The 18,762-nt window shown below is 44.9% G+C and overlaps 1 protein-coding gene across 1 annotated transcript in view; it reads right to left on the bottom strand.

Annotated features, from left to right (window-relative positions):
- Positions 1–9,716: 9,716 nt before the first annotated feature.
- The window catches only part of Itpr2 (inositol 1,4,5-trisphosphate receptor type 2), a 384,041-nt gene continuing 374,995 nt past the window's right edge, over positions 9,717–18,762 (bottom strand). The window contains exons 56-57 of the mRNA XM_028757612.1: positions 13,887–14,048; positions 9,717–13,283 (exon numbers count right to left, since the gene is read on the bottom strand). Of these exons, the coding sequence (XP_028613445.1) occupies positions 13,197–13,283; positions 13,887–14,048 (249 nt within the window). The 3' untranslated portion in view covers positions 9,717–13,196. The remainder of the gene's footprint in view (positions 13,284–13,886; positions 14,049–18,762) is intronic.

The following is an 18,762-nucleotide window of genomic DNA, read 5'->3' as shown; positions in this document are numbered from 1 at the left end:
ACAAATCTGTATGGCTTAGAAGTTACTCAGTTCTTGTAAGACATTCCAATATCTTAATATTGCTTCTGAAGTGTTTATTCCCTGGTTGCCACCTTCTATCTAGGCTATAACGTAAGGCAAAAAATTGTCTGTGCTGGATAGTTTTGTTTCAAGTTGACGAAACTAGAATCAGCCTCAGTTGAGAAAATACATCCATAATATCTCGGCGTAGTCAAGCCTGTAGGGCATTTTATTAATTAGTGATTGATGTGGGAGGGCTCAACTCATTGTGGGTGGTGCTATCCCTTAGCTGGTAGTCCTGGGTTCTATAATAAAGCAGGCTGAGCAAGCCAGTAAGCAGCACTCCTCCATGACCTTTGCATTGGCTCAGGCCTCCAGGTCCCTGTTCTGTATGGAGTTCCTGCTGTCACTGCTTTTGATGCTGAACTCTTAGATGTAACTGTGGGGGAAATAAACACTTTCATCTCCAACTTGCCTTTGGTCATGGAGTCTCTTCAGAGCAATAAAACAGTGACTAAGAGAAGCTGGTACTAGGAATGGGGTGTTGCTTTGACAGACCCGACCGTGTTGTTTCGGGCAAGGACAGTGGAAGCACTTCAGAAACTTGGGCTAGAAAAGCCATTGAGTGTTAAAAGGTCAGTGAGCTGTTCTGTGGGAACTTGGAAGAGAAAATGTTGAGAGCAGTGCAGAATATGGAGGCCTGGCTTGTGAAGTTTCAGGGGGAGGTTTGAGAACCACTGAAAGACTACCTCAGGGCCATTTCTAGTTTGAGTTCAGATTCTATGGTTCCGGTCAGCTGAGGACTGAGAATCAGCTATACCTGACCAGAGACCAGCACCACTCAAAACCCTTGCTTTATTGGGACAATTGATGCTGGTTCACTGGAGCTGAGAAATTATTGGTGATTAAGAAGAGACCAGCATCATTAAGATGAAATCTTCTGGGAAGTGTTTTCTGAGAGTCAGCAGGCAGAAGCTGTGTTCCAGAAGTCATCAAGGTTGTACCTTATGCTGGCAGCTGAACTTGGTGATATAAGAGTCACCCAGGTGGTACTAGTTTTGAAGGCATGAAGTGGTCATGAAAAGCAGCTGAGGCTTAGTGCTGTGAAACGCCAGGAAGGCCACTGAAGAAGGTGCAGCCTCAGTAGCAGCTGAAAACCCAGGATTGGAAGGGTCATGGAGAGACACTGAGGCTTGGCATCATGAATAGAGACCAAGAGAGGCTACTGGTGAAAGTGCAGCCCAGGTGTAGCAGACACCCCAGCGTTTTGGAAATGCCAGTACAATAGGATTGCCACCAAGAATGACAACAGTGGAGTGGACCCACCCCAGAGCCCAGAAGAAAACTTTGTGTGCCACAGAGGTCAGAGCCTGAGAAGTGACCCCATCCCTTTGGAGGAGCCCAGACAACTGTGAGTCAATCCCATGGGACATTATGTTATTTACACTATTAGAGTTTATTGCTTTGATCTGATTGTGACTGTGTCCTGGCTCTTCCCTCTTGAAGTAAGAAGGTATTTAGCATTTTTTTTATAGGAGCCTGCCCACAGTTCAGAGACATTGTACTTTAAAAGACTCTGGATATTAACAGATACTGAATCTTTAGGTGTCTGAGTTTTCCCCCAAAAGACTGTGGGACTTTTAAGTTTATAAAACGTTTTGTATTGTGATGTCTTTATTAACGTGTGATCTTGGGGATGGACAAGAATGGGAAGGTTATAGCTTAACAGTAATGTGTTTGTATGTCAAGTTAACAAGGGGTCGGTTGTGCTGGCTAGTTTTATGTCTGGTTGACCCAAGCTAGAGTCATTAGAAAGGAGAGAGCCTGAATTGAGAAAATGCCTTCATGACATAGGCCTGTAAGGGAATTTCCTTAATTAGTAATTGATGTTGGAAGGCCCAGCCCATTGTGGGTTGCCACCCCTAGGCTAGTGATCTGAGATCTAGAAAGAAAGCAGGCAGAACAAGCCAGAAAAAGCAGCACCCCTCCATGACTCCCGCCTCCAGGTTCGAGTCCTTCCCTCACTGCTTTGGATGATGAACTGTTATATTAAACTGTGAGAGAAATGAAACCCTTTCCTCCTCAAGTTGCTTCTCATCATGGTGTTTCATTACAGCAAGAGTAACCGTAACTAGGACAATGTCCAATAAATTCCTGCACGTACTGGCTCATCACTTCACCATTAGCCAGTATGACCCAATTGAGCAACGTCAGAACGTCATGGTCACGGTTCTTCAAGTAGGGTTTTATTATTATTTATGTTGCAGGGGTGTTTTGAAGGCTCCCATTCTCCGTACATAGCTCACCTTTTTTTTTTCCTTTTTAACTTGAGGAGATTCTTGGCGAATAACGTGCAGCTCAAACAAGACATGAGACAGAGGAGTCTGAACAATCAGGGAGATGTCTGACCTTCCCAGAATCAACCATTGCCCCATGTTTGTGGCCACTTCAAAGCTTCACTGAGGCAGCACAAGGTCTATCTGTTAGTAGAGTAATAGAAGTAATAGAGAAATACAAGATGTATACATAATCATCTTCAACTCTTTGTAAATACAATGTGTTTATGAGTTACATAGTTATGGATGTGTGTCCACACTGGAATAGCTCAGTTTTCTGCAACTGAGAGAAGGGGTGCATGGTAATATCTGCTCGACTAATAGGTCAGTGTTGACATCATTGGACGACAAAAGAAGTGTCTGTGAATTGTATCTTGAAACTAAAAAATGGGAGCTTCTAGGAGTTGAGTTTACTTGGTGATGCTAATGTTGTCACCTGAGACCTCCTGAGCTTACACTGCCTGGAATCCTTGCTGTAGCTATACTCCAGGGCTCTACCATACCGTGCAGGCATTGATAAGATCCTTCTGCAGTCCTTTCTCTAGCCCTTAGTGACATACCCATCACGGGAATGCTGACTTCTAAGTTTGGCTGAAATTTAACTCTTTAGGTTACCTCTGCTAACTGTCTGTTCAGTGCCACTCCCCAACTGTCTTAAGATCAGGAAAGAGAACGCAGGTTTGTCTTGGTGGAAAACCATTTCCCTCACTTCCTGCCCTCTTGATGCTTATGGTAACTGGATACATGTGCATAGTGTCCTACATGCAGTATCCAGAATACTATCCTGTGAAGCCGTGAGCCTTCTTCACATATTCTAGAGGCTCTGGGTGTCAGATGCTGTCTTCTAGTTTTATTTGGAGTGTGCATACATGCTGCCCAATGGGTTATATCCATAGCCTAGGGGTAGAACTGTCTCAAATACCAGAGCCTGACATATCTCCTTTTAACTTCCTGTTTAAACATTTTGTGTGTGTGTGTGTGTATGCTCATGTGAATATATTTGTGGACACAAGCATGCTGTGGTGTGCATGCAGAGGTCAGAAAACACCTTCTAGCAGTTAATTCTTGCCTTTGACCCTGTTGGTTTCAGGTATTGAACTCATATCATAAGGCTTGGTGAAAAGTACTTTTACCTGATGAGCCATCTCACTGGCTGCTAACCTCCTACTTAAAAAGCACAAACTTCACAGAGTTATAGCATACCTTAAAATGTAGCATAAGATTTGCCACAGTCATATGTAACTCGTAACCATGACTAAGGCTAGTCATGCCCACTGATTATTGACTGTTCACGAGTCATTGCCTAACTAGGACAAGATGGGTCTTATTTCTCCCCATGTCTGCTTCCTATAACATTTCAGGGAGGAACCAACGTCCAGAGGTCTGAGGGGAATAGGAGGAAGAAAGAAGAGGTTGACACTGGAATGGATGGACTCAGAATAAGAGCTCTTTCCTAGATGGAGCAGCTGTCTCGTACTGTGGGATGAGTTCTGCCCTTTAACCTGCTGACCTGTTCTTGGATGAGATTGTCTCAGGTGTCACCCCAGATGCAGTCACAAAGTTTCTTGTGTTTTTATTTGATTTATTTTATGTGCGTGTGTGTCCGCCATTTATGTGTCTGGTATAAGCAGAGGACAGAAGGAGGGCATTGGATCCCCTGGAAGCAGAGGGACAGGTTCTTGAGAGCCTTGGTGTGGGTGTTGGTGGTTGATCCTGGATCCTCTGGAAGGATGGCCAGCTCTTAACATCTGGACCATTTCTCTAGCCCTAGAAAGTTCCTTAATATCAACATTGTTCAACAACAGGGTTAGTTATGTGTGGTTATGGCACCCTGCTTTTGTAATACATGATTATAATCGCTATTACTCTGTAGTTTTCAGGTGTTTCTAAGTAGAACGTAGATAGATCCACAAGGTTCTGCCAAGGCCCTGTGTTGGAACACTCCACACCCAAGAGTATTCTCTTGACTGCTGAGCCATCCTTTCTAAATGACTTCTTTCCACTTCTGAATTCTCTTGATAGATTTCCTTTGTATTCTGTCCTTGAACTTCTCCTAACTCCCATTCACTATCTTAGTTCTCTCTCTCTCTCTCTCTCTCTCTCTCTCTCTCTCTCTCTCTCTCTCTCTCTCTCTCTCTCCAGCCTAGACATCTACACTAACATTTCCCTCTCTGGATGTCTCTAATATACAGAAAACCCTTATATCCCCAACACTCCAGTCCTCTGTACCTCAGCCTTCTCTACTCCCATGCCTATCTAAAGACAACTTCAGTATTTTCCCATCTAGCTAGTGACAAAAAGCCCAGAAAGCATTTTGGATTCTCTCCATTTCTTAGCTCTTATTCAGTTGAGCCCAGAGCTTATCCATTTGGAATGTCTCCTAGAACCTGCTGCCTTTCCTTCCACAACTGGAGTCCACTAGCAGGCTGTCCACCCTCCTGCCTTGTTCAGGCTTTTGTGACATCCCTCATATTTAAGCAATACTAAATAAATGTTGACACAAATGAAGACGTAGGCATGGAAGTAGAGGGTATTTTATAAATGTCTCAATGCCTATGGATTTATACATGAACTCTCCTCTCCTGGTTTTCTCCATCCAAGGTTTTCCAAACTAAGCAATGCTTTCTCCCGCGGCCCATCTGAGTAGGTCATTCACGGCACCCATTTCATGAGGAAAGTGTTGCTCTGTCATCCACCACATTAGCTCTGCAGCCCAGCTCATGCCGTCTGCACACTGCACTGCCGCTGGCTGTCTTTATGCCAGACATCGAAATGAATTTTGTTCAGGAAAAGGACAAGGGTGTCTCGGTCTGGTCTCATATTCAGTATGCCCACTTGCATATAAATTTGCAGAATTAAGTTTTCACCCTGGAGAATTTTCTCTTTGGTGTGGACAGAAATTTCACACATAATCATCCAAAGCACAGAAGTCAATATGAACCTTGGCTATGGAGTTGGTTAATAAACATTCCTGTGACCCTATAGAAATACAAATGATTTTGCACCAAGTTGATTTTAGAACATGCTAGCTGGATTTAAGACACTAAAACTTTTATTTCCTTAAAAAATATTATTAAACTATTATTAAACTAGCAATTTTGGATCTATAAAAGATCAGAGACCAAAGAATAAAAGAATAAAGTGTGGTTATTTCACAGTGAATAATATCACTGTTGTGCACTCTACTGAGAAGTGTGCTTCTGTAAGATCGAATCCCACAGCCACTGAAGAAAAGAACTCAGCCTGTCTTCTAATGTTGCTTTCTCCCATGCCCTCTCTGTGCCCTGCATGGCATCTCTCCCTGTGTCTGAATTTTAATATTCTAAATATGACTCAGCTCCAGGACCTTGGTCTGCAACCATCTTTTAAACAATGATGAAGACATAATGATATTTTGGACAAAGATATTTTTTCTTATTTTATATTTTTCTTGGGCAAATCTTGTAAGATGGCATGTATATGTGTATATACTTGTGCGTATGTGTGTGTGCTTGTGTGTATGCGTGTGTGTTTGTGTGTAGGAGCAAATCACTACAGCACATGTGTAAGTGTCAGGACAACCTTTGGGAGTGGTTCTCTCCTTAGCCTTACAGAAAGAAGCAGGCTCACTGTAGTTATTCCTGCTGCCTTGCTGTGCGCCTTAGCCTAGCTGGGGTGAGCCTCTGGGCAGCTATCCTGTCTTTGCCTCCATCTCTCTTCATGGGCACTGACCTGCTTACTGATACGCACTGCCTTGTCTGTGGGTTCTGCCAAGCTAAACTCTGGGTAATCAGGCTCACACAGTGACCGCGTCTACCACTGGCCATCTCGAGGCCTTGGCAAATCATGTAAGATACATGCTTACATCGGGTTTTGGGAGTCTTACATATCTGCATGATTGTGGTGGTTTGAATAAGAATGGCACTTGTAGGTTCATATATTTGAATGTGTGGTCATTAAGGAGTGGTGCTATTTGCCAGGGATTAGGAGGTGGGGCCTTGTTGGAGGAAGTGTGTGATTGGGCGTGGGCTTTGGTGTTTCAAATGTTCAAGCCAGGCCCACCCAGTACCTGTCTCTTCCCACTGCATACAGATCTGGATGTAGAACTCTCAACTTCTTTCCCAACACCATGTCTGCCTGTGTGTCACTATGTTCCCCTCCATGCTGATAATAGACTAAATGATGTGTTTATAAAAAGATAAAGAGATATAGAATATGTTCTATGGGTGTGTAGTCAGGTATGAGGGAAAAGGGATGTCTCTGGGGGCCCATGCTGAGGTTTCCCTTCTCCCTGAGGGACCAGCCACACGAGGGTATAGTATAGAATAGAGTTTATTCAGGGCATGGGGAGGGAAGTTAAGAGGGGAGTAGAGGCAGAAAGAGAGAGAGAGAGAGAGAGAGAGAGAGAGAGAGAGAGAGAGAGAGAGGAGTAGAGGCTGGCCATAAGCATGTGGAAAGAGGAGAAAGGGAAGGGGGAAGGGAAGCACCCAAGAGGGGAAGAAAGGAACAAGGAACAAGAGATCAAGAGAGGGAGGAGGGGAAGAAGCCCCTTTTATAGTGGGCATGCCTACCTGGTTGTTGCCAGGTAACTGTGGGGAGGAGCATAACTGGATGTTGCCAGGTAACTGTGGGAGTGGAGTTTAGACAGACCGCTAACACTAAACCTCTGAAACTATAAGCCAGCTCCTATTATAAGAGTTCATGTGGTCATAGTGTCTCTTCGCAGCAATAGACCAAGCCTAGTTATCTGGGCTGGATTTTGAAACAATAACAAGTTATAAGCTCCCATATCATTGCTTTAACCAGCAAAAGAAAAAGATCCTTACATTTCCATTTTCTGTGTGTGAAAGTTCATTTCCATTCATCTTTAGGGCTCTCTGGCCTTTAGGCTGTTTTGTCTTGTCTTCTGTGTTTGGTATGGTAGGCTGGAAGTGGTATAGGGCTTTCTGCTGCCACTGCTTGCCCACTGCACTTGTAACCCATTAGTCGAAATCAGTCAGTTTGCATGCTGGGATGTGAATAGTATCACCCTATTACTTACTTTCCAGTTGCTGTGATAAAAACACCTTGTCAGAAGCAACTTAGAGGAAAAAGGGTTTCTTGCCACTTGCAGTTCCAGGTTCTACAGCAGGGAAGTGACAGTGGCTAGTGCATGAGGGAGTGGGTCACACAACATCCATAATCAGGAACAGAGAACAGTGACTGCATGTACACTTGGACTCAGCCTATCTTAGACAGATTAGGATCCCAGCCTAGGGAATGGTACCGCCCATAGTAAAGCTTCCTATATCAATCAACGCAACCCCCTCAGACAAGCCTGGCCAGCCTGATCTAGTCAGCCCTTCATTGAGACTCTGTTTCCAAGTGATCCTGTATCATGTCAACTAATATAGATTATTATATAAATTAATATAAAAGTAAGCATCACCATCGTTGTTCCAGGACATGAACTCTGGGAAGTGATGATTTGGGGTTATGTGAATTTAGCTAAGCTGGAATAGCACTTCCCAGAATTCTGTTGTGTAAGGTTGTCTATGTTAGGTTTTGCAAGAGATATTTTCATGAAATTTGGATAATGAATGGCATGAAGTGGTGTGGCAACCTAGTTTGGAAGGAGCAGGTGACAGGTTTCATATGGCTCACCCTGGTCTCTTGGCTCATGTGCTGGCTGAGACAGGAAGTGGCCTTCGACGTCTGCAGTCCCCAGTGGACACCCTCTTTATCACTCTCTAGTCCTGACTGGAAACACATGCAGTTCCTGGGGAGGGTACCAGCTTCATTTTCAGCTCACCTGCACTGTGGACAACACCAGTTTGCCTTCCACCTTCTCCTGTATCTCATCTACCCAGCCCCAGGCTTTCCAGCCATCCACCAGTCCCATTGACTAACTCCCTGTCTTGTGGCAGAAACACTTGCATCCCCTAAAGCTTGTCACCCTCCTCATGCCAACTATGATGTCTAAGCCAACCATAAGTCTCTCAACCATGTTAGCCACAGTAACTTTGATTCTCTGATAAAACAACAATTGATATTTATACATCATATACTCAAGCCTTACTTTACAGTACAATGGTCAAAGAATTTTATTTGCATCTAATGCAGAGAAGATGAGACCTCAAACACAACTCCTGTTGAAAGAGGCAAGGAAAAAGGTATTGATGTAGAAAAACGATGCTATGATTGCCCCAAATGAAGACTGATTGAAAAAAAAAATAACGCAGAGCCAAAGGCAGGTGTTAGAGAGTAGCTTCATCAGTAGCTTGTCTGTTACAAATTCAATGAGCAATCCCTGATGAAGACACTGTACCAGAAAAACCCTAGGCTGGACTTTCCTGGAGCACCTGTGAGGACCTGTGAGGACAGAACATCCTAGGTACAGTGACGCACACCTTTAATCCCAGCACTCTGGAAACAGAAGCAGGTGGATCTCCGGGTTTGACGCTGCACACTGTGGGCTGTACAGTGAATTTCAGGAAAGCAAGGGCTATAAAGTGAATCACTTCCCACTCCCAACCCCCTAACACCTCAGAGGATTTCAGTCAAACTTGCTCTCCTCTCTGTTATCCTTGTCTGCTAGAGTTTGCATGACGCCATGGCCTTTCCAGTGGGGGAGGGAAAGCCACAGGAGACACTGATACCCAGCCTCTAGCCGGGAGTTAGTCCTCCTGAGACTTCCTCAAAACACTGAGTAGACAGAGTCTGTGGCCTGGGACTTGCCCATAGCTCCCTCTGCATGCACGGTCTTGCTATGGTTGCCAGTCACTCTCACTGCAAGAGGAATGTACCTCCTGTCCTCTCCTGATCCACCTCTCCTCTGACTGGAGCAAGGCAAAGCAGGTCTTGCCGCGCTGCTTCAGGGAACTGGAAAATATCCTCAACAAAGAAATCTATTCATAGATTGCACGTGATCCGTGTCACCTGGGTGGACTTCGGCTGCAGAAGGCTGAGTTTTGTTCTAAGACAGTGGTTCTCGACCTTTCTAAGGCTTCCACCCTTTAATACAGGTCCTCAATTATTTCCTTGTTACTTCACAGCTATGAACCGTGATATAAACATCTGTCTTTTACGATGGTCTTGGGTGGCCCCCTGTGAAAGGGTCATTCGGCCCCCAAATAGGTCATGGCCCAGAGGTTGAGAACCACTATTCTAAGGGTCACTGTCCTTGGGGACAGCAGATATCAAGAAACAGAGATTCCAAGATGACAAAGGATCTGCGTCCACTTCTGGGAATCTGACGTGTGTGTGGGAAAACGGGAGATTTGGCCAGTTCCCAACAGACCCTAGGCTCACTGGCCTTTTCTGTGTGTCTCAGTCTTGCTGTGTAAAATGGCAATGACTAGGATGCCTTTTACACCTTAGAGATATTATTCAGAAACATGACAAGAGAACAATAAGGCACACTCGAGATACAAATTCACTTTATTGATATCAACTTATAAGTTATCCAGTTCTGACAGTATGCTAAGAATCACCCTTTAAAAGGACAAGCTAGACGTTCTCTATCGCCAGAGAACAGAGAATCCATTTGGTGAGGTGAGTCCCCGCACAGTCACCTCATTCATTAGTCAAGTCAGCTCCGAGGTGTGTTATCTGGAGTCCTCTTCAGGGTTTCCGATTTTCATGCGTACTCAGTTCTGTTTGATATTGGCGTTGTGTCTTCTACATAGGGGTTCTATCAAATGTTACTTCAGTGGCAGCAGCAGGGTGAATGAGCACAGGGCCTCGGTAGCCTTGAGCGTTGTCTGCAATCTGGAATTGGCTGTCGGGTTTTGAACTTAGAGCTTAGCATGGCTTACGCAGCCTTCCCGCCCCTGCTCAGGGCAGGGCCTCAGCTGCTCAGGGCGGGGCCTCAGAGCTGCGAGCAGCTTAGTTCTTCACCTGGCTCCGAAGGCATCCAGTCTGGATTTAAGATGCCCATTTCCTCCGGGGCTAAGTGTGTCTCATCTCACAGTAGTTTGGAAGGGGTCTCCAGGCCAGAAGATTACAATAACTATTGCAATAAAGCTTTAAGACAGCTGTCAGGAATGTGTCCTCCTCGGCTGTGTGTTAACAGGTTCTGCGTTCTGAGGTCATCACTACTCTGCAGGAACTCCCTGCTCTACTGGATCCCAGGGATGGGCACTTGGCACTCCTTCCTGTTAGATAGCATCCTGGGAAGTGAAGTTCTGTCTTAGTCTCCTTCATCAACTCCCAGGCCTCCTTGCCCACATGTAATCCCAGGGATGGAGCCACACTGCATTCCAGTCTATAACTAAACAACTTTTATAAGGCGGCCAGAAGTCCAAGCTGTTAGAGGGAAACATGGGGACCAACACAGTATCCGTTCCGATTCAAATGCATTAGCTTCCTGAAATTATCAACAGTCTACCAAAAACTGTGATCTTTCTCCATGGGGGGAAAAGAAAATGGCAGATTCATGAAAATAAGCCCTTCATGACACCTTTCCAAAGGGTAGTAATAACATCTTTGCATTCATACGATTGGTCAATATTATATCTCTGGACAGTGCAAGACTTCTAATCAAAAACAATTATTTTAGTTTTAAAAAACATCTTCAATTAAACTCTTGAGATGCAGAATGGAGCACACCTGGGAACAAACCCTTCTGTAAATTAAAAATATTATTCAGCGGGAACAGTGACTTTTAACCAATATGGGTTTTAATAACATAATATTAAAAAGTCCTCCCTAGCATAGAAGTCAGATGAGTCTGTATTTTTAATATCACTATATACATATGAGAATACTGACTACACCCAACTTCTGTCAACTACTCCAGCCGCATTAACAAGCCTACATAACAAATATAAACTCTCACTGGGCATCAAACTTCCCCATTTTTAACATCTTTATGAATTCTGAGTTCTAGAAAGTGACTTTGTTTTTGTTTGATGTTTTTAAATTTTTTTCTTTATAATCTTTCATCTTGTAGAGGGGAAGGAAAAAGAAGAAATTTTTATTTTTGACAGTCTCATCAGGTGAAATCTTTTGGTTATTTCCCACGGGAGAAACCGCACTGTGAGCTGCTGGCACACGGCTGGGAGGTCAGGTCACAGCAGACTGAAGCAGCTGAAACAGTGCCTGTCCGCCCTTCTGATGGCCCAGTGCATTGTACTGTTGCCAAATACTGTGCAGCACTCATGGCCCGGGGCCTTAAACATGGCTGTCTTAGCCTAACATTGGAGATACCCTTAAAAAAAATAACATTTGTGATTATAAAGTTTTAGCAAAGAATTAAGGGTAACTGTAGATAGGTCTCTGACAAGGGCCAAAGTTCAGTGGTACACTATTTTAGCCCAGAACACCTGAGGTTACAGTATCAGCATCTTTACACTTCAGACTAAGAGAAGTACTGCCATGGCTAGCAGCACTTCCTAACTTTGGGTGGTCCTAGTGTGTGGGGGTCGAATCCCAGTGAATTTAGTTAGAGAGTGCATCTCAGTGGTTCCTAGACCTATGAAGTTGGAAGGCAAGCCATTTGGGTTCCTGCCTGTACAGTGGGTCCATAGACATCCAGGATTTGATTTGTTTTTATTTTTTTAGGAGCTAACAGCTAAAACTGTATTGAAATGCCATAAAGCTTACAAGTTGTTGTAACAAACCCCAGGTGGCCCTTGGTGGGTGAGAGTTTAAAGACTCTGGAGGCCAGGGGATCTCTGGTTCAGAATGTAGTGTCTTGGCTGGTGGCCCTCACACTTTCTCATTATCTGTCTGTCTCTGACACCTAAAACAGTCTCCAAAAGAAATCTCTCCTTCCAGGTAATTTTTTCTCTTGACAAGCTCTGGTTGCATGAGTCAACATGAAAACAGTTTGGGGAAAAGAATTACGATCTGCCTACATTTTGAAAAGCCTTTGCTCTAACAGTCTTAACTAGGCCATTGAAATGATGCGTATTCTTACGTAGCCAATACGGTTTTTAGATTTCCCTCCAGCAGCTGCAGGGATCACAGACACTCAGGTCCTCAAGCCTCTCAGATATAAATCAACCTGCTTTTAAGAGGCAATGCCACCGGAGTAAAGCTTCTCTTCTCCGTGTTTGCGGCCACCCTCGAGAATTTCCTTTCAATGCCTGTATATTTTCGTAGCATACACACTGAAAGCATTACTTCCTGGGTCTTACAGTCAGGCTTCCCTTCTCTAGGTCTTTAATATCTTAGCATGCGTGCGACTTTAAGCACATTCTTAGCCAGTTCTGTGAAAGCTTCCTGTTGCACTGCCCAGCATAGAGTCCTTGGAGACAGCCGCCCTGATCCAGTTATGTGTTTTTCAGTGTGTGGGGTGTGAACTCTGAAGCACTGAGGGGCAGTGCTCTGAGCTCATTGTGTCTTGTGTCAAGAAGAAGACGTCCAGTTAACATGTAAGGTTCTGAACTTTAATGACAGTTTTTCAATTCTCCTTTTTAATCTTTTAAATTTTTTTTCTTAGTCAGGCTTAGCCAGCTGAGTGTGGCTTCCTGTCTTGCTGACTGGAGTGCCACAGTTTGAAGAAACAAATTCCAACCAGCCATGACTGAGGAGGCTGCAGTCAGTGTGTGAGACAAGTCCTATTGATTGAGCAGGGGTAGGTCTGCTGCTCCCTGATCAGGCTCTCCCACTCCTCCCCCCCAGCCCCCCAGGCTGGCCACTTTCTGCTGCACAGAGTCTGTGTCCTGTGCTGTTTTTTTCTTTTTTTCTCTTTTTTTTTTTTCCCCCTAAGCTTGAATCTTCTCAAGCGTGCAAACATAGTTACGGATTGTTCTGGGAGCTAAATGGCTCAGCATCTTGGCAATTGGTTGTTTTTAGCTTTTCAACAATAGCCACTGTTCGCTCCCCTCCATCTCCGTCCCTCCGTGATGAGGCAGGCATCTGATGAAAGGCTGGTCACGGCGTGCCCCCGTGGTGTCAGTGTGGTGGCATGTGATGGTTCACATGGGGTGTGTTTGATCCCAGGAAGCCCAGCCTTTGCTTGTTTTTCCTTTGTTCTGTCATCTGGGGAAAGAGAGAGAGTGTGTTCAGCTGGTTTTCTTAATTCTTCCCCAGGGCTGTTGGTCACTGATGTCTTGTTTTCTTTCCCAAGAGCCCACTGTCTGGTTCCACATATGTTTACCACAAAAGAAATTATTTTGAAAAGTAAATCACCATAGATAGAGGTAGTGAGGAGGGGCAACCCTTCTCTCCTTGGCTAGGAAATGGAACTGTTGTGTTCTTGTCACCATTGCTGTAATAAGCATTTGATGGCTACCAAGGGGCGTGGGGATATTCTGTTTTATGAATGCTAAGGACGTCGTATGACAGAGGGTTGATCAGGACATTACAGTGGCAGCTATTAGGGAATACCTGCCTTGCCAACTTCAGCTATCTGAAGCCTGGCAGGAAATAACTATCACCAAGAGCAAAGGGCTCCCTCCCTGTCTTTCCACAGAGTGAGTAATGCTTGCAGGGGTCGCTGGAGAGTCCCTGCTTGCTGAGAAGCCACAGAACAGCACAACTGGGGAGGTTTCTTTCCCAGAGTTTCTGGGTCCCCTTGCTCACAGAGGTAAATGGCTCCAGCGTCCCCCCTCCCTGTCATCTTCTTCCCCCAAGCTCACAGACCTGTTCCTTCAGCTCTGCCAGCTGCCCTGACAGCTGCTTCACCAGACCCATCGTAGACTCCAGCTTCTCCTGCAGGTTCCGGATCTCATTTTGTTCGCTGTCACCTTCGTTGCTGACGAGCGACATGGCTCGCATCCGAGGAAACCAGTCCAAATTCTTCTCCTAGGAGGAAATAAGTGTGCAGGAACCAGAGAGTGAGTGTGGGGAGGGAGCCAGAGGCTCTACAAAGAAAGTTCCCAGGTATTATTGTTGGAATTTAAATCAATGGCTCAATCAGGTGTGGTCTCACACTTCTGTAATCCCAGCACTATGGAAGCAGGAGGATTACTTGGACTTCAAGGCTAGTATGGGCTATATAGTGAATTTCAGCCTGGGCTACATAGCAGGACTGTCTCAAAGGAAAACAAAACAAAACTCAAAACTGAATCTCTCTAAGTATACTCCAAACGGTCCCTCTCTGACTAGAGGCAGAAAGAAGCAGGACTGGATTCAAGGGGTTAAGACCCTAGTCCTCGAGGTCTGAGAAAGACCTTGTCAACAATGACTTCCTCCGGGGTCCCAGGTGGTCCTGGATGAGGCATCTGGGAGCTGCTGTACAGTCTGTGGGCATCCAAATGATTCTGATGGAGGATGGGGTAGGGTCTGATGTTAGCAAGAGTGGAGTGTGTGTGTGCGTGTGTGCGTGCGTGTGTGTGTGTGTGTGTGTGTGTGTGTGTAGGAGAAGCATGACCTGCTCCTGAGCAAGAGGTTGGCAGAAAAAAAGGTTTCAGCTCCAGCCACCCATACGGGGTCCCTGCTTACATCCTCTGCTGAGGTCCTGTACCAGCTGTGTGGCCTGTGGCTCCACGCAGGGAAGAGGGGAGCAGAAGGGCACAGCCTAGGGTTATTCTGTCTGTTCCCTTTGGAAGCACTGTATTACAGTGGGGTGATTTCCCCAGATGGCAATAGTTGACACCGCTTCTGCTATTTTCTGGGCAGACTGGGTGTGTCCTCTGTGTGTTTCTCCTCCCTTGTAGTAGACACTCATAAATGTCTCAAACTCTGCCTGACTGTCAAACACTAGAGAGCCACAGTGTATAACTTACAAGTATTTTTCAACCTTCATTTACTGCAGAGTAAACTGTAATGTGCCTCCCGTCTCCAGGAGGTTAATCACCCATGTCAGAGCTGGGATCCTAAGCCTTTGCACCTCAGACCTTGTGGCTATGCTCCACCTACCTACCTGCTTCTGAGTGCCTTAATCTGACACCCATGCAGGGCGCTTCTTGATTACAGCTCTTTCCCTCCCAGGTAAGAGTTGGGGAATTGGCTGAGAAAACCTTTCCTCAGCAGCCCCCAACCACAGGGCCATCAGAGCTGCAGGGGGAAGGAGCTTGGCATTCATTACCAGTTCTATTTTGACCTTACTGGCCCTTGGCATGGTGTGTGTGTGTGTGTGTGTGTGTGTGTGTGTGTGTGTGAGAGAGAGAGAGAGAGAGAGAGAGAGAGAGAGAGAGAGAGAGAAAGAAAGAGAGATGGGGGGGGAAGGGAAGGAGGGAGAGATTCTTCATGGTTCCTTATCACCAGTAACAGCAAAGAAATTGATAAAGAATTACAGAAAAAACAAAGAGCATTAACCTGCATTTAAACAGGGTAACTCGTTAGCGTTTCAAAGGAAGACCAACACTTTCTCTGAAGTCAAACTCATTCAGTTACTCCTACCACACTCCCCCCCAGCTCCCCTCGTGACAAACTGCCAGAGTCAGTCTTTCCTTTCACCGATTGGGTCCTGGGGATCAAACTCAGATGCTCGGCTTTGGCAGCAAGCACTCTGGCCTGCTCATCTGTCTCTCTGGCCTGGGAAATGGAGTTTGGGTTGAAATCCTCTGAAGCCAGCAATGATGATGTTTGTGTAACTATGTGAATGATGTTACTGTTGCAGACCTATACTTAAAATGGTGAGGGCAACGACCTTAACATCATCCGTTTTCTGCTACAGTGAAATTATTAGAATTTGCAGATTCTTAGGACAAATCCTGCAGAGTCCCTGACATCCTGAAAGTGACCAGCTAATCCTTATGGTGACTTAGTTGCCTCTGGGCAATGAGCCAGCAAACATTGGAGATGTCTCTGTAAGGGTGACACCCCCTACCAGGCTTTAGAGGAGACTGGAGAGCAGAGAGGACTGCCCTCATGAAGAGGATAAAGGTGTGATAATTTCTTCATGTCAGAGTCCCAGAACTGCCCGGCTCTTCTTGGGTGTGTGGTAAACAGATGGCCAACACCACCGGGGTCTTCCAGAGGAGAAACTGACTGGGGCAGGAGATGGGATGAGAAAATTACAATAAAGACTTGCTATATAACTTCATTCCTCTTTGTCTGATAAGAATGCATAACAAATCAGGGAAATGGGTAGAACTGAGACCATTAAGAGAAATAACCCAGATTCAAAGATGAGTATATGGTGTGTTTTCTACCATAGGAAGAAAAAAGCTAAGTTTAGATTCTTAGATATCTACACACACACACACACACACACACACACACACGGAGGGAGAAAGGGGACCACAAGAAGGTGAGAAGGGAGATTAAGACAGGGTGGGAATTTAAAAGGTAGTAGGCACCTGTGACTAGGAAGAAAGGCAGTTCGCCAGGGACAGGGGTGCTGGGGAGCATTGGGTGATGTGGGGTCACATGATCCTAAATCTAAGGAAAGTAAAAGCATCACTTCCGGGGTCAGGTCAGAGGCAGAATGTCCTCAGCAGATTCCTCCTGGGCCAAAGAGAACACAAGTTAGCCGGATTGGTCATGTTCAAAGAAGCTGCCTGCATTTCAGGAAACAACAGCATCTCTCTCTCAGTGGATGCTGCTGGCGCTGCGGGGCCACAGGACTCTCGGTCTCTGCTCGGTCTGCATTGGTTCCTTTGTTTGCTCATTCTTTCATAATTCCCGCTTGTGATTCCTGTGCCTGTGCTAGGCACCAGGAAACAATGGTAAGTAACACCCAGCCCAGCCTCTCGCTCCTCTAATCCCCAGCCAGCCACAGATGACAAAGACAAGGACAAGCTATGGTGGGAGGCGCCAGGGTGCAAAGATGGTCTGTCCCTGCCCTCTGGGCTCCATTCTCTCTCTTCACCCACTTTGGGTTTTCTGGCTGCTCTATTTACCAGGTTTCTCCCTCCACCAGTATGTCAACTGACTGTATCTGAAATGAAGGTATTTGGGTAATTGTCCAATGTTTGAAATTAAAAAAAATGCTGAGATCCTTGCCCCTTATCCCTAGGCAGGGAGGTTTTAGACTTTCATCCTCAATTCCACCCATCCCTGCTGTACCCACGTGGCCTTTTCTCTAGACAGGCAAGAGATTTATACTGCCAACTCTACCTGTGACCTCGAGACTCACCCTTCCCTCCAAGGAGGGGCACTATACCTATACATGTAACTCTACCCGCCCCTGCAATAGGCATGAACATAACGCCCTGGGCCTGCCTACCCTCATCCATTCTTCAAGGGATGCAAGACTAGCATAGCCAACTCTGCCAGGACCTATTGCCTGATGGAAAGTTCTGACCCCCTCATGCCTGAAGTTTAGCTCTGAACATCTTCTAACTCTACAGAAAGTCTGCCCTGAATTTAGAAGCCTCACTGAGCTTGAAGTGAGTCAAGTCTACGTCTGATACCCCAAACACTGGGCCCTTAGCCCCATATAGCAGCTGGTCAGTTATCTGACACATTGGAGTAATAGGAACCACACTTTAGCCACCCACTCAACACAAAAGGCAAGGTTTCTACAAACACTACCAGATGCCTAGATCCCACTGCAAACATGAATAAACAAGTGTCTCTACCAAAAGTTAGTCCTCCCAGTGTAATGTCCCCTGAGGAGAGCGACTTAGATGACACGCAAGATAATAGTTCAAATAGAAATAATGAAAAATGATCAAAGAATTCAAAGAGGAGACAAATGCCGGATTGAAAGATTACGAAAAACACAGATAAAAATAACAAAAAAATTCAAGACACGAAAACAGAATTCAATAGAGAGATAGAATCTCTTAAGAAAAGCCAAAATGAAATGAACCTTGAATGCAAAATTCATGGATTCTAACAAAAAATTTTAAAGGAAAGTTTATCAAGAGATTGGATCAGATGGAAGACAGAATTATTAACTCTGCAAGACAAAATAGAGGAATTGGATCACTTGGGCAAAGAAAATGTAAACCCCCACAAACCCCAAGAACAGAGCACACAGGAGCTCAAACCTTCAGAATAAGTGTAGAAGGAAAAGAGACCCAGGTTAAAGGAACAGAAAATAGTTTCAGCAAAATTACAGAATAAAAATTCCCCAATTTAAGAAGAGATGCCTATCAAGGTCCAAGAAGCATATAGAACACCAAATAGGACCAGAAAAGAAATTCCCTATATCATATAATAGTCAAAACAAAGAAAAGATACTGAAAATGACAAGAAAAAAAATCAAGTCTCATACAAAAGCAGAACAACCAGAGTAATAGTTCCATTTCCAGTGGAGACTATGAAAACCACACAGGACTGGAGCCATGCTCTACGAGAGCATACAACAAGAAAGAAGAGACTGGAAGAGACACTCAAACCACAGCTGACGTTAATGACAGAGTGAAAGTAAATACTAAGATTCGATGAAACAGTTATTCAAAGAGACCGATAAACCTTTAGCCAAAGTAACCAAAAGAGTTAGAGAGGATCCCAGTTAATTAGAGAAGAAATGTGAGGCACTGTAACAGACATTGAAGAACTTCAGAGACTTATCTAAATATACTTTAAAAATCTATATTCCACCAAACTGGAAAATGTAAAAGAAGTGGATGAACTTCCAAGTGGATGTGCTACCAAAATGAAATAAAGATGAATTAAATGA

Source organism: Grammomys surdaster, unplaced genomic scaffold (genome assembly GCF_004785775.1).
Source record: "Grammomys surdaster isolate TR1022 unplaced genomic scaffold, NIH_TR_1.0 126176, whole genome shotgun sequence".
NCBI classification, from domain to species: Eukaryota; Metazoa; Chordata; class Mammalia; order Rodentia; family Muridae; genus Grammomys; species Grammomys surdaster.
The sequence above is the reverse complement of the archived record's forward strand: the minus strand, read 5'-3'. Positions and strand labels throughout refer to the sequence as shown.